The sequence below is a fragment of the Zea mays genome, chromosome 4 (assembly GCF_902167145.1).
Source record: "Zea mays cultivar B73 chromosome 4, Zm-B73-REFERENCE-NAM-5.0, whole genome shotgun sequence".
NCBI classification, from domain to species: domain Eukaryota; kingdom Viridiplantae; phylum Streptophyta; class Magnoliopsida; order Poales; family Poaceae; genus Zea; species Zea mays.
Genome location: NC_050099.1, coordinates 175634494 through 175647885, shown reverse-complemented (window position 1 = coordinate 175647885; position 13392 = coordinate 175634494). Strand labels below are relative to the sequence as shown.

Below are 13392 nucleotides of genomic sequence, written 5' to 3'. Positions count from 1 at the left end.
GATGGGGATGATTGATATCTATCACCCATCTTGAGGGGGAGTGTTGGGCCATGTGTGTAGTGTCTGGCCCAATAACATGTACATATATATACTTGAAGTCTGTACTCTGGTGTGGTGTGCTCTGTACTCTTCACTCTTTCAGAAAATTCAACAATGTACAATATGCACATGCGGGCAGCAACATCAGTCTGGGAGTTGGGATCAATGGATGATCAAACCGGAAAGACAAGAAGGGGAGTAGCAATAGGGGGTCTTTGCAAAACAAACGTGGCTTGAATAGAGTATGTGGAGGGGTTGTGTATAAAATATCCAACGTCTGTTGGATCTTATTTGGAAGACCGAGATGTTATATGTGCACCGTCCCTCCATGTATAATATAAATATAAATGTAAACAATTTTAAAAACTATTTTTAATCTAAAGAAGAAAAATGACTTATCTAAATATATTTTAAAAGTTCATAACTTCAGTTTCATGAATTTCTGAAGCTCATAATGACATATTTTATTAACTATACCAAATTTTGTGAAGAAAGTAGCCTTAGGAAGCTAACACCCCATAATATGAGCTGCAAGCTGCGCCCTTATTATAAACAATCATTTCACATTGCGCCATCTGAGTATCTGACCGTCCACTCAGAATATGCCGCCCCAACGGTCCTGATCAGACACAAACCCTAAAACTCCTCTATAAAATCCTCCACGCTCATCTCCTTTGCCAAGCCTAATCCCCACGAAAACCCTAAACCCTCGCTACCCGGCGGCGGCTACAAGCTCTTCGTCGGTTCAGCACCATGAGGCCACCGGCTAGAGGTAAAAAACCACGACACTATCCTTGTTTTCCATCCATTTCCGCAGTCTGATGAAGACTTGCTGCTTCGTTAAATCCTGTAGGAGGACGTGGTGGGAGGGGTGGCAGGTTCGATGGCGGCGGCCGTGGGGGCGGCGGCGGCGGCCGTGGGTTTGGCGGTGGTAGAGGCGGGAGAGGGGACAGGGGAGGGAGAGGTGGCAGGACCCCCAGAGGCGGCCGTGGCGGCGGTGGCAGGGGTGGCCGCGGCGGTGGCATGAAGGGCGGGAGCAAGGCCGTCGTGGTGGCGCACAAGCACGCCGGTGTCTTCATCTCCAAGTCCAAGGAGGATGCGCTCTGCACCAAGAACATGGTCCCGGGAGAGTCCGTGTACGGAGAGAAGCGTGTCTCCGTTCAGGTGCACGATTGCTTATTCTTGTCCTGTTTTATCTTCTCCTTTTATTATTGTATTGGTATTGCTTGTGTTTTCTGTACCGAGAATGAGCTGACCTGTTGTAGATAGGCGATTTTGCTGTTTGAATAAATGTGTACGTTTTCAAGGTTTGGTTATTGTTTTTTCGTGTTAACTGTTCATCCCAGTATGTTATATGTAGCCTTATTTAGAATCTGAAATTTATTCTGTTGAGATTCAGTCCACAAGAACTTGGTTATAACTAAGTATTGGATGCCCCGTTTATGTTCTGCTATCTTGAGACAACATCCTTTGCTTTGAGCTCCGTAAATGATGATCTTACTCGGATTCCCCTTCAGGACATCTAAATGGATGATGCAAATTCGAGTTTCTGATGCGCTTATGCACAATTAAATGCAGTTTAGTCGATTACTTTCCCTTTCCATTTTATGGATAAAGAACTGCTGTGAGGTGGTGTTTCGTCCCCCTCACTAAAATTTAGCCTATGTCACATTGAATGCTTCAGTATTATTTACGAGTATTAAATATATGCTTAATTAGAATTATTAAATTTGTCTCACTGTTTAGTCTTCATCTGTCCAATTAGTTTTATAAGTAGACTATATTTAATACTTGTAATTGTCATTAAAACATTTGACGTGACACTGACTAAGCTTCAGTCTGGTGCAAGCAAACACCTTCAGAATAATTGTAATGACATTGGTTTTAAACTCATCAACTGCGATTTGGTTTGAAGGCTCCATTTATGTTCTTTAATGTTGAGACAACATCCTGAGCTTTGAGCTCCATAAATGATGATTTTACTCGGATTCCCCTTCAGGACATCAAAATGGATGATGCAAATTCGAGTTTCTGATGTGCTTATGCCCAATTATATTTGGGATTCCATTATATTTTGATTAATTATTTACTTTTCTATAACCTTCCATTTCAAAGATGAAGAACTGCTCTGAACAATTGCAATGACATAGATTTTAAACTCATCCACTATGATTTGTTTTTTGTGCTGATTTTTTCTGCTGTTTGATTATCTGGGCATTGTAGAATGAGGATGGAACAAAAGTCGAATACAGGGTGTGGAACCCCTTCCGTTCCAAGCTGGCTGCTGCTGTGCTTGGTGGTGTTGACAACATCTGGATTGTAAGTAGAATTAGTTAACTCAAATGTGCTTGAGTTCTATATACTTTTTTTCGCAAGTAGAATCTGTGGTGTTGTTATAGCTGACAATTTGTTAATATATGTAGGCTCCTGGTACCCGTGTGCTGTATCTTGGTGCTGCTTCTGGCACAACTGTATCTCATGTGTCTGATATTGTAGGGCCGGTGAGTTCTTTATCTCCTATGTCTGTAGCTGGTTATTGTCTTTGTTTAATTTGTTATCTTAAGAATTTGGACACTGTTGCAGGATGGTCTGGTCTACGCTGTTGAGTTCTCTCACAGGAGTGGAAGAGACCTTGTCAACATGGCAAAGAAGAGGACCAATGTGATCCCCATTATTGAGGATGCCAGGCATCCGGCAAGGTACCGGATGTTGGTTGGCATGGTTGATGTTATCTTCTCTGATGTTGCACAGCCAGACCAGGTACCATTTCCTTCGAGCCTGGTGTCTGAATCACTGGGCTGCCACATTGTTGGATTGAGTGTTGTTTACCCTCGTTCTCTGCCTTTATACTCTTTTGATTTTGATCTGGCAATATTGAGCTTAGCAAGTGATGATCATACTCGGATTCCCCTTCAGGACATCAATTGGATGATGCAGATTCGAGTTTCTGATGCCAGTTGTGCTCAATGCCAAACTTATCTTTATTTGCTTTCTTCTATTCCCATTTCTTTGTTTTGCTTTATTGGTTAAGTCCTGATGTGTCCTGTACCCAATACAGGACTTCTCCATTTTGTTTTTGCATTCCTTTTTTTTCTGTGCTTCTTGACTATGTCACATTTGATGATCCATCCTTGTTGATGGTAACCTTGAGTTTGGAATGTCAATTTGTACATTTCCTGTTATAGCACATAGTGTTTAGAGTTATTGTTATGTGTTTCTGGATAATCTATTAATCTTATTTGCTATATTTATCAATTTGGGTTCATAGTATTTCTAGTTGGTGATGTCTTCCTAGGTTAGAATCTTGGAATGATACTTGTTTTGTTAACTCATTTGGTACATCTGTAACATTTTTTTGGAGTCATCTTGTGCTGACTTTGTTTTTTTTTTAAAATACGTTTATATTGATTCCTGACTGTATTTGATATCTAGAAAATTACCTGATGTTGTCTATTTGGACCATTGTAATTTATCTAGTTTGTTGCTTGATCGGTATATAATCCAATTAGTTTCAGTTCTATAGTTGAGTTGGAACAGCAACATCCGTCATGCCTTACTTGCTGTTCAATGTTCAGTTTCACTGAATGTGGCCCTTCCCTGCTGTTCAATGTTCAGTTTGACTGAATGTGCAGACCCATTGTATATATATATTATATATATATAGACATGAGTATACTGCAAATTTATGTAACATGAGACATCCATTTGGTTTGGTGGAAATTGCCATGCCAGTGTTTTACGGCTTTTAAACATTGCGTGAATGTGTTATATCCTGCAGGCTAGGATCTTAGCACTTAATGCTTCATACTTCTTGAAGAACGGTGGCCACTTTGTCATTTCAATCAAGGTACTTTGAGTTAATTATATAGATAGTAATCTTGGTCTTCATTGATCTAATCTAACAAGGAAACATTTTGTTCAGGCTAACTGCATCGACTCCACCCTGCCTGCTGAGGCCGTGTTTGCAGCGGAAGTGGAGAAGCTCAAGGCGGATCAGTTCAAGCCCGCGGAGCAGGTGACGTTGGAGCCCTACGAGCGTGACCATGCATGTGTTGTGGGTGGGTACAGGGTGCCCAAGAAGCAGAAGGCCACCTCTTAGGATCGGAATCCGTGCTCGTCTTGCCTACCAAAGATGCTTCGTTGTATTGTGGTTTATTAAGAAACTTTGAAGGATTAGTCAAAGTATGTGAACCTTCTGCAGTGAAGGCTGGTTTAGCAGCGACAGCTGTTAGGGTCTGATGCAGTGTTTGCTGGTTTAACAGCATTATTATTATTATTGTTGATGAAACATGGGTTTGGTTTCGTTGATCTCACTAAAAGTGTCAATCTTTTGGATACCTCTCCATTGTGCTTGTGGTGGTCTGTGCTCTCTGTCGACCGGTACGCTCCCCTCTGTAACTGCTGTGTGTTCCCGTCTTAAAGCTGGTTTGAAGGCCCAATCCGGAAAAAACGATGGGCCCAACCCAACCATGGAGATGCCGTTCCGTCCGGGTGGAGTGGCAACTGGGTCGCGGAAGCGAAGAAAACGTCTCCGCCGCACGCAACGCCAGAAACCCCCTTCCTTCCCATTCCCACTGCTCGGATTGCTTTCCCCACCTCCACCGCCACCAGACCAGATAGCAAGCAACCGACCCCTCCTCGCTGGTACGCGCGTCTCTCCTCTCTTCCCCAATCAACCCGGCCTTATTAGGTTGATTGGTTAAGCAACTGGATGCGGCGCCCGATTGTTTTGATTTATTTAACCTTGCATATCGCAGCGCCCCCATGGATCAATAATTTCCCTGATGGCTGTATTGTACTGTACTACCGCTTCAGTATTCGCAGGGAAGGAGAAGATGGAGCCTGGCCAGAGCGGGACTGAGCAGGCCTCTCCACGCGGGAACGATTGGGAGGTCGTGCAGCTCACCGCGTCCGCATACGCCGCCGCGCCCGCTCCGAGGAAGCCCGAGCCCTCCGACGAAGCGGAAGCTAAGAGATACGGCGCAAAGGGGGACGATCTAGCCGCCGGCCTACTCATGTCCGGCCACTTCTCCGTGTCTCAGAGCGAGGTCGAGAGCCTCCTCGTAGGCGCCGACACCAAAGAACCACCGCCCAAGGACAAGGAGGAGCCTTGCGAGCATACTAAGCTGCTGGAGGACGACGTCCCCACCATCCCGTTCGATGACGGCAAGGCGCTGAAAGGCATGGGTCTGGTCGGGGAAGAGCCGGCCGGGTTCTCGTCGCCTGTCTACAGCTCCATCACGGAGAGCAGGAGTGACAAGAGGAGCGAGGAGCCTACTACTCTGCATAGTTTCAACCCCGTGACTGGCTCAACAAAGGTCGTCTCACCTGACGAGCAGAGCGAGCCTGCTGCTGGGTCTGGGTCCGGGTCTGGGTCAGGCCCGCGTGAAGCGTGGTGGAAGAAGCAGCTTCTCTCCCTTTACAGGAACGCCAAGGAGAGCAAGCATCTCTGGCCTATCGTCGCCACCACTGCTGCTTTGGTGGGCCTGGCGTATCTGGGGCGGCGCTGGCATAAGGGCAGGCTGCAGTTTCAGCTGCTCAAGATATCGCCTTCTACCAACAAGGAGGTAAATTGCGTGGAACTGTTTGCCAAATACTACATTACAAAGGAAAATTGCATTATGTTGTCTGTATCATAGCTGCTGACCTTATAACCAACTACTCCCGACATAGCTTCTGTTGGTTTTCTTCTCTATTTTCTGATATTGTTTCTTGTTGTCGCATCATATATTCATATCCTGTCAAGCATGCTTTTTTTTTAAGTTGCACATGCCAGCAATGAGAACTTCACTACGAATGGGCCATCATGCATGCTACAGCTCTAGAATTTTGAGTGTTTACTAGCAGGCTAGTGTATTCGTTTACTAGCATGCTACAGCAATGAGAACCTCACTACTGCCTTATCTGTTTACAAACAAGCTAGTGTATCAGTTTACTAGCAACCACCCAAGTCATACATGTGATGGGGCCTCAAAATGTTGGAGCATCCCTCGTTTTTTAATGGCGCCTGCAAATGCTAATGAACGCACACTCTTCTTTGCGTTTCAGAAAATCAGCGACGCGGTTGGACCGTTAAACCGCATCAACGACATTCTCGTTGCTGGCAACCACCCAAGTCACGGTGTCCATGGGCATGCCCGTGCAGGCTGAATGCAGTCAGTTCGCGAACCCATCGGGCGTCCTGGACCCATATACTATCATGTGTCGCTTTGAGAATCGGCTCAAGACAAACCATCGGGCAGGACTGGAGTAGTTGTCCAAGGACTGAGGATGTTTATGCAGACACAAGTATGTTTGGTGGCTCGATGTATGTGAATTCCAAAACTCCATCTGGGTATGTAAATATTTGTATGGGTTTAGTTTGGTTGCTTTTTCGTTTGGTCATCTCATGAAACCTCTGCTGGTGGTTTCCTTGTCTATATTACTGTCTTATTTGGGGTTCGTTCATGCATGCATACATGTGATGGGGCATAATATCACTGGATTTTATTTCACCGTCATGTTGGCTGGCTGGCTGCTACCGTGAAGGTAGCCTGGTTGTTGCAGTCCCTTGTATATTTTCTGCTGCAGAGTTGACCTGATAATAATGTTTTATTGTGGCTTGTGATGGTGGGGTAGCATAACATATGACTAATCTATATTATTATACCATCAAAAGGATAGCAGGGGTGTTTTTTTTTGTGGGCCTTGTTGGCTTGCGGTGGCCCTTGGCTCGCACAAAAAGGCCATCTAGGCCTGCGTCAGCTCATTTATACATAGCGTGTGAGCAACAAAAAATGGTTCGTCTCATCTCGTCCAAACAGTCAGCATTGTCTATCTATCTATCTATATTCTGAAATTCTGGATCCAATCAAACAGTCAGCATTGATATCTATATTCTGAAATCCATGGATTGGTCATTCATCCTTGTTTTTTCCTGAGTTGAGGAGAGATGTAGGAGTAGCTCGATCAGATGTTTTATTCACCAATAACAAGCAATCAGATCTGTGCTGCCAGTTGCTGACCAGGTGAAAACGAACGAGCCTAGTACCGAGTGAGCTCACACTAAGGTGCCGTTTGGTTCACAAAATGTAACGTAAATGATAATGGTAACGATTCACACTCGAATACCGACGGTAACAAATTTAAATAAGTCAATATTCATTTGTAGTGTGGTATCGATTACGGTTGGACTTAAACAAACATGATTTAACGTTACCAGTTACTCATTACGTTACCAATATGTGAACTAAACGGCACCTAAAGGTTGTTCACAAATTGAAGTTTTAAATAAGGGATGAGATGGAAGATGAGACGAACAAGCTGCTGGAGACAACATAAGAAACTCCATATCAAGATCGTTTGGTATCGAATACTGCGTTGGTTGGTTCGGTTGATATCGACCACTCGATGCTAACCTCTCGAAACCATATGTTGTGTTTTGATTGGTCAATACCATTTTGATTGTTTAGACTCTAAAAACCCCAAAAAGAAAAAATGTAATCTGACATATAAATAATGTGTTTAGGTAGATTCACACCTCCACTCTCCACTCCGTTCGTCTTCATATTATAGCCTCTCACTCTCTACTTGAATGTGGATCTCACGTAGAGTTTAAATTTCCAAACCTTCAACGACCTGATTCCTCATTCCCTAATTCCACAAACTATGTTTCTATACTCATATCTTCATTCTTCGTATCCCCATGATCTTCCATGGATGATCCTCTCAACAAAAATATTACCATTGTCGCTCCTCCTACCACTGAAGCTTATATATCATTGAAGCTCCTACGTCGGACGCTCCTCCACCATTTACCTCCATATCTGTAGGGATATCCATACTATGGTCCTTCATATGGATCCTATGATGCTATTCCTCCATATGGTGGTCCTCCATTCCCTCCCCCGTTTGGAGGTCCTCTCTCATATGGCGCTCCTCCTTCATATGGTGATTCTTCTCCATTATGTCCTCCTACATGCATGATAGTGCCTCCAAGCATCGACCGTGATGCCGATTCGGGCCAATCCACTTACTCTGGTGATACTCAATTTCAACGGCGAAGGGACTAGACAAAGATGGAGGACAAAAGACTGCTAAGTACACATGTTTTTTGAAGTCCACACATTTTTGTCGACAATAGTTTTTTGACTTCATCAATTTTTAGGTTCACATGTGGCTGCTGCACTTTATGGACCCCATTTATAGCAATGACAAGAAGGAATCAATCTTTTGGATTCGAATAGTCAACACCTACAACTCGCCACATAAGCTTCTTGCCATGATACCTCTAAGCAGCTGAAGGATCATTGATCGACAAAATAACTAGAAGATCACCCTATTCAACAATATTTACAACTGCTTGTGCGTGGTCCGACCGAGTGTAGTAGGCGATGCTATGTTACTAGAAGGAGCCAAGGAGAGCTTCTTTAATAAGCCTGACGAAACCGACTTCAAGCTAGGGCACATGGGTTGATGGCGAATGGTGCATCACATATGCTCTAGCTTAAAGTGGATTTCATCAGGTTTATTTTGGAAGCTCTCTTTGGTCGCTTTAAACAACATAACATCATCCGCGCTACTCGACCGAGTCGTATACAAGTGGTTGTAGATGGCATTGAAGGGTATGATCTTTTGGTTGCTTATGAACCAATGATCCTTCAACTGCCTAGGGGGTACAATGGTGAGAAGCATTTGTGATGAAATTGTAGGTGTTGATTATTTAGCCCAAAAGACTGATTTCTTCTTGTCGTTGCCATAAATGGGGTACATGGATTACAATAGCCACATATGGACCTAAAAATTATGAACCCAAAAACTATTTCGGCCTAAAAATATGTGTACTTATCGATCTTTTAGCCCCCATCTCTGTCCAGTTCCTTCCCTATTGGAATTGAGGAGCACTAGAGTAAGCAGACTGGTTTGAAACGACATCACTATCGCTAGTTGAGGGCACCATCATGTCTGTGGAATGAAGAAATAGAGCAAGTGCAACATATAGGTGAAGTGCACCAAACGAGTGAGGGTCCGAAGGTGGAGCAGACGAGCAGTATATGGAGCATCATATGGAGGAGCATCACATGATCCACATAGAGAAGGATATGGATAAGTAAAAGGCCAAGGAGGAGGAGCGTCAACGACAGGAGTTTCAATGGTAGCAGAAGGAGCGTCATTGGTAAGATTTTTATTGTGATAAAGAAGAGCATCTATTGATGGTCGGTAGAGGTGTACATTTAGGCTCGGTCTGGTGGGCTGGCCCAAAGCACGAAAAAAGCACGCACCAAGCACGACACGACCTAAAATAATTTTAAGCCAGGCCATCCCGAAATTATGCATCGTGCAGGGCTTGGGCAGAGGTCATGGCCCACGGGCGGGCATGAGCACGGTCCGTTTACAGAGGCACGAAATAGCCCATTTACAGGCACGAAAAGGCCCATATTCATTTGGTCATCCGTTCTGAACATGGAAATCATCCACTCCAATTTAGCTAACCACATGTTTAATCATGGAGATGAGGTGTCATCCACCCATTGGTTTCATGTTCTTTGGTTTTTTAATTATAAAGCTTGAAATGTTAATATCTACTAAATGATATATCTATTTTGAATTTCGGGCTCTGTTGGGAATTTCGAGCTTTGATGTGAATTTCGGGCTTTGATATGAATTGTGGACCCTATGCGAATTTCGGGCTTTTTAGAATTTTGGGTTGCCCGAAATAAGTCCGACACATTTAACCAATAACGAGGCAGGCCAGTGAGAGCACCTAGAGGGGGGGGGTGAATAGGTGATCCTGTGAAACTTAAACTTATAGCCACAAAAACTTGTTAAGTGTTAGCACAATAATAGCCAAGTGGCTAGAGAGGAGTCTCAACAAAACACAATACCACAAGAGATCAAACACAGAGATGACACAGTGGTTTATCCCGTGGTTCGGCCAAGACCAACGCTTGCCTACTCCACGTTGTGGCGTCCCAACGGACGAGGGTTGCAATCAACCCCTCTCAAGCGGTCCAAAGACCAACTTGAATACCACGGTGTTTTGCTTTGCCTTTCAATATCCCGTTTGCGAGGAATCTCCACAACTTGGAGCCTCTCGCCCTTACACTTGAGATTCACAAAGAAATACGGAGTAAGGGAGGGAAGCAACACACACAAATCCACAGCAAAATGCGCACACACACGGCCAAGAATCGAGCTCAAAGACTATCTCAAAGTTCTCACTAGAACGGAGCTCGAATAACTGAGAATGACAAACGAATGCGCAAAGACTGAGTGTGGATGATCAAGAATGCTCTAAGGTTGCTTGGTCAGCTTCTCCATGCGCCTAGGGGTCCCTTTTATAGCCCCAAGGCAGCTAGGAGCCGTTGAGAGCAAATCTGGAAGGCCATTCTTGCCTTCTGTCATCGGGCGCACCAGACAGTCCGGTGCACACCGGACACTGTCCGGTGCCCGATTTCCTTCCAAAAATGGCGCAGTCGACCGTTGCAGATCTGGGAGCCGTTGGCGCACCGGACATGTCCGGTGCACACCGGACAGTCCGGTGCCCCCTTCCGACCGTTGGCTCGGCCACGTGTCGCGCGCGGATTCCGCGGCCGACCGTTGGCTCACCGGACAATCCGGTGCACACCGGACAGTCCGGTGAATTTTAGCCATACACCGTCGGTGAATTCCCGAGAGCGGCCACTTCGCTCGAGACAGCCTGGCGCACCGGACACTGTCCGGTGCACCACCGGACAGTCCGGTGCCCCAGACCGAAACAGCCTTTTGGCTGTACACAGCCAACTCTTCTCTTTTCTTCTTCTTTCTGTTTCTAATACTTAGACAAGTATATTAGTACACAAAACCAATGTACTAAGACTTAGAAACATACCTTTGCTCTTGTTTTGCACTTTGTCCATCCATAAGCATGAATTCACATTTAAGCACTTGTGTTGGCACTCAATCACCAAAATACTTAGAAATGGCCCAAGGGCACATTTCCCTTTCAATCTCCCCCTTTTTGGTGATTTATGCCAACACAACATAAAGCAACTAGAACAAGTGCAATATTACTTCAAATAAAACTCAAATTTATTTTGATTCAATTTTGGCATATATGGATCATCCTTTGCCACCACTTGGTTTGTTTTTTGCAAATCAAACTCAAATCTCTATCTCTAAGTCAAACACACATGTTGAAGCATAAAGAGAGTCATTCCAAAAGAGATTGATCAAAGATTTCAAAAACTCCCCCTATTTCCCATAATCAACACTTCTCCCCACAAGAGGCCAACTTTTGACAAAAGAGACAATGCAAGAGTTTTGACAAACCAAAAGCTCTATTCTACTATTTTCAAAATTTCTCAAGTAGTAGCTGATCCATCTATTGCTTTGACCTTTATTTTCTCCCCCTTTGGCATCAAGCACCAAAACGAGATCAATCTTGGCCTTAGAACCCCATTGCCTCACCAAAATCTTCAACAAGAATACAAAGGCAATAAGAGTACATGAGATGAACTTGGAATAAGTTACCCTCTCATCGGAGTGCAGTGGAAGTCTTTCATGGTCCAAGTCCACCTTTTCCCTTTCAAACCTCCTTTGAGACTAAAATAAGCAAACTCAAGCACATGGTTAGTCTCAAAGGGTCAAGTTGTAGCACAGCTCCCCCTAAATATGTGCATCACTTGCAAAAAGGACTTGTGAGGTCCAGGGAGTGTTTGTACAACTTGAGCACCACAATAAGCAACAAAATGCATAAGGAACATGATCAGGGGCATAGACACGTGTATGCTATAAATCAATCCAAGTTCCGCGAATCTAAGACATTTAGCTCACTACGCAACCTGCAAAAGGTCTTCTCATCTAGAGGCTTGGTAAAGATATCGGCTAGCTGGTTCTCGGTGCTAACATGAAACACTTCGATATCTCCCTTTTGCTGGTGGTCTCTCAAAAAGTGATGCCGGATGTCTATGTGCTTTGTGCGGCTGTGTTCAACAGGATTTTCCGCTATTTGGATAGCACTCTCATTATCACATAGGAGTGGGACTTTGCTCAGATTGTAGCCAAAGTCCCGAAGGGTTTGCCTCATCCAAAGTAGTTGCGCGCAACACTGTCCTGCGGCAACATACTCGGCCTCAGCGGTGGATAGGGCAACAGAGGTTTGTTTCTTAGAGTTCCATGACACCAGGGACCTTCCTAAGAATTGGCACGTCCCCGATGTACTCTTCCTATCGACCTTACATCCAGCATAGTCGGAATCTGAGTATCCAACCAAGTCAAAGGTAGACCCTTTTGGATACCAGAGCCCGAAGCAAGGCGTAGCAACCAAATATCTTAGAATTCGCTTCACCGCCACTAAGTGACACTCCTTAGGATCGGATTGAAATCTAGCACACATGCATACGCTAAGCATAATATCCGGTCTACTAGCACATAAATAAAGTAAAACCCTATCATTGACCGGTATGCTTTTTGATCAACGGACTTACCTCCTTTGTTGAGGTCGGTGTGTACGTCGGTTCCCATTGGAGTCTTTGCGGGCTTGGCGTCCTTCATCCCAAACCGCTTTAGCAGATCTTGCGTGTACTTCGTTTGGGAGATGAAGGTGCCGTCCTTGAGTTGCTTCACTTGGAACCCAAGGAAGTAGTTCAACTCGCCCATCATCGACATCTCGAATTTCTGCGTCATTACCCTGCTAAACTCTTCACAAGACTTTTGGTTAGTAGAACCAAATATTATGTCATCGACATAAATTTGGCACACAAACAGATCACCATCACATGTCTTAGTAAAGAGAGTTGGATCGGCTTTCCCAACCTTGAAAGCATTAACAATTAGAAAGTCTCTAAGGCATTCATACCATGCTCTTGGGGCTTGCTTAAGTCCATAGAGCGCCTTGGAGAGCTTACACACGTGGTCGGGGTACCGTTCATCCTCGAAGCCAGGGGGTTGCTCTACGTACACCTCCTCCTTGATCGGCCCATTGAGGAAAGCGCTCTTCACATCCATTTGGAGCAACCTAAAGGAATGGTGAGCGGCATATGCTAGCAAGATACGAATATATTCTAGCCTAGCCACAAGAGCAAAAGTCTCCTCAAAGTCCAAACCTGCGACTTGGGCATAACCTTTTGCCACAAGTCGAGCCTTGTTCCTCGTCACCACCCCGTGCTCGTCCTGTTTGTTGCGGAACACCCACTTGGTTCCCACAACATTTTGCTTGGGACGAGGCACCAGTGTCCAAACTTCATTGCGCTTGAAGTTGTTGAGTTCCTCCTGCATGGCCAATACCCAATCCGGATCTAGCAAGGCCTCCTCTACCCTGAAAGGCTCAATAGAAGAGACAAAGGAGTAATGATCACAAAAATTAACTAATCGTGATCGAGTAGTTACTCCCTT

The 13392-nt window shown here is 44.7% G+C and overlaps 2 protein-coding genes and 3 non-coding genes across 6 annotated transcripts; all 5 read left to right on the top strand.

The window, feature by feature from the left end:
* Positions 1–718: 718 nt before the first annotated feature.
* On the top strand, positions 719–4217 carry LOC100282167 (uncharacterized). The gene is made up of 7 exons (NM_001155079.2): positions 719–811; positions 893–1203; positions 2263–2358; positions 2463–2540; positions 2623–2799; positions 3818–3886; positions 3962–4217. Exons 1-7 carry the CDS (start codon positions 793–795, stop codon positions 4136–4138), a joined length of 927 nt encoding a protein of 308 aa, NP_001148551.1. The 5' UTR covers positions 719–792; the 3' UTR covers positions 4139–4217.
* On the top strand, positions 1522–1596 carry LOC111591429 (small nucleolar RNA snoR60). The gene has a single exon (XR_004858063.1). It is a non-coding gene; the product is annotated as a small nucleolar RNA snoR60 (small nucleolar RNA).
* LOC111591430 (small nucleolar RNA snoR60) lies at positions 2004–2078 on the top strand. The gene has a single exon (XR_004858064.1). It is a non-coding gene; the product is annotated as a small nucleolar RNA snoR60 (small nucleolar RNA).
* Positions 2921–2994, top strand: LOC111591432 (small nucleolar RNA snoR60). Its single transcript, XR_004858065.1, has one exon. It is a non-coding gene; the product is annotated as a small nucleolar RNA snoR60 (small nucleolar RNA).
* Positions 4218–4523: 306 nt separating the features above from the next.
* LOC100191636 (uncharacterized) lies at positions 4524–6595 on the top strand. Of its 2 annotated transcripts, none has more exons than NM_001137065.1 (3): positions 4524–4683; positions 4855–5606; positions 6088–6595. In NM_001137065.1, exons 2-3 carry the CDS (start codon positions 4875–4877, stop codon positions 6187–6189), a joined length of 834 nt encoding a protein of 277 aa, NP_001130537.1. In that variant the 5' UTR covers positions 4524–4683; positions 4855–4874; the 3' UTR covers positions 6190–6595. The 2 variants fall into 2 exon arrangements, with proteins under 2 accessions (NP_001130537.1, NP_001337016.1); NM_001350087.1 differs by having other exon boundaries at positions 4683–4729.
* The last annotated feature ends 6797 nt before the right edge of the window (positions 6596–13392 follow it).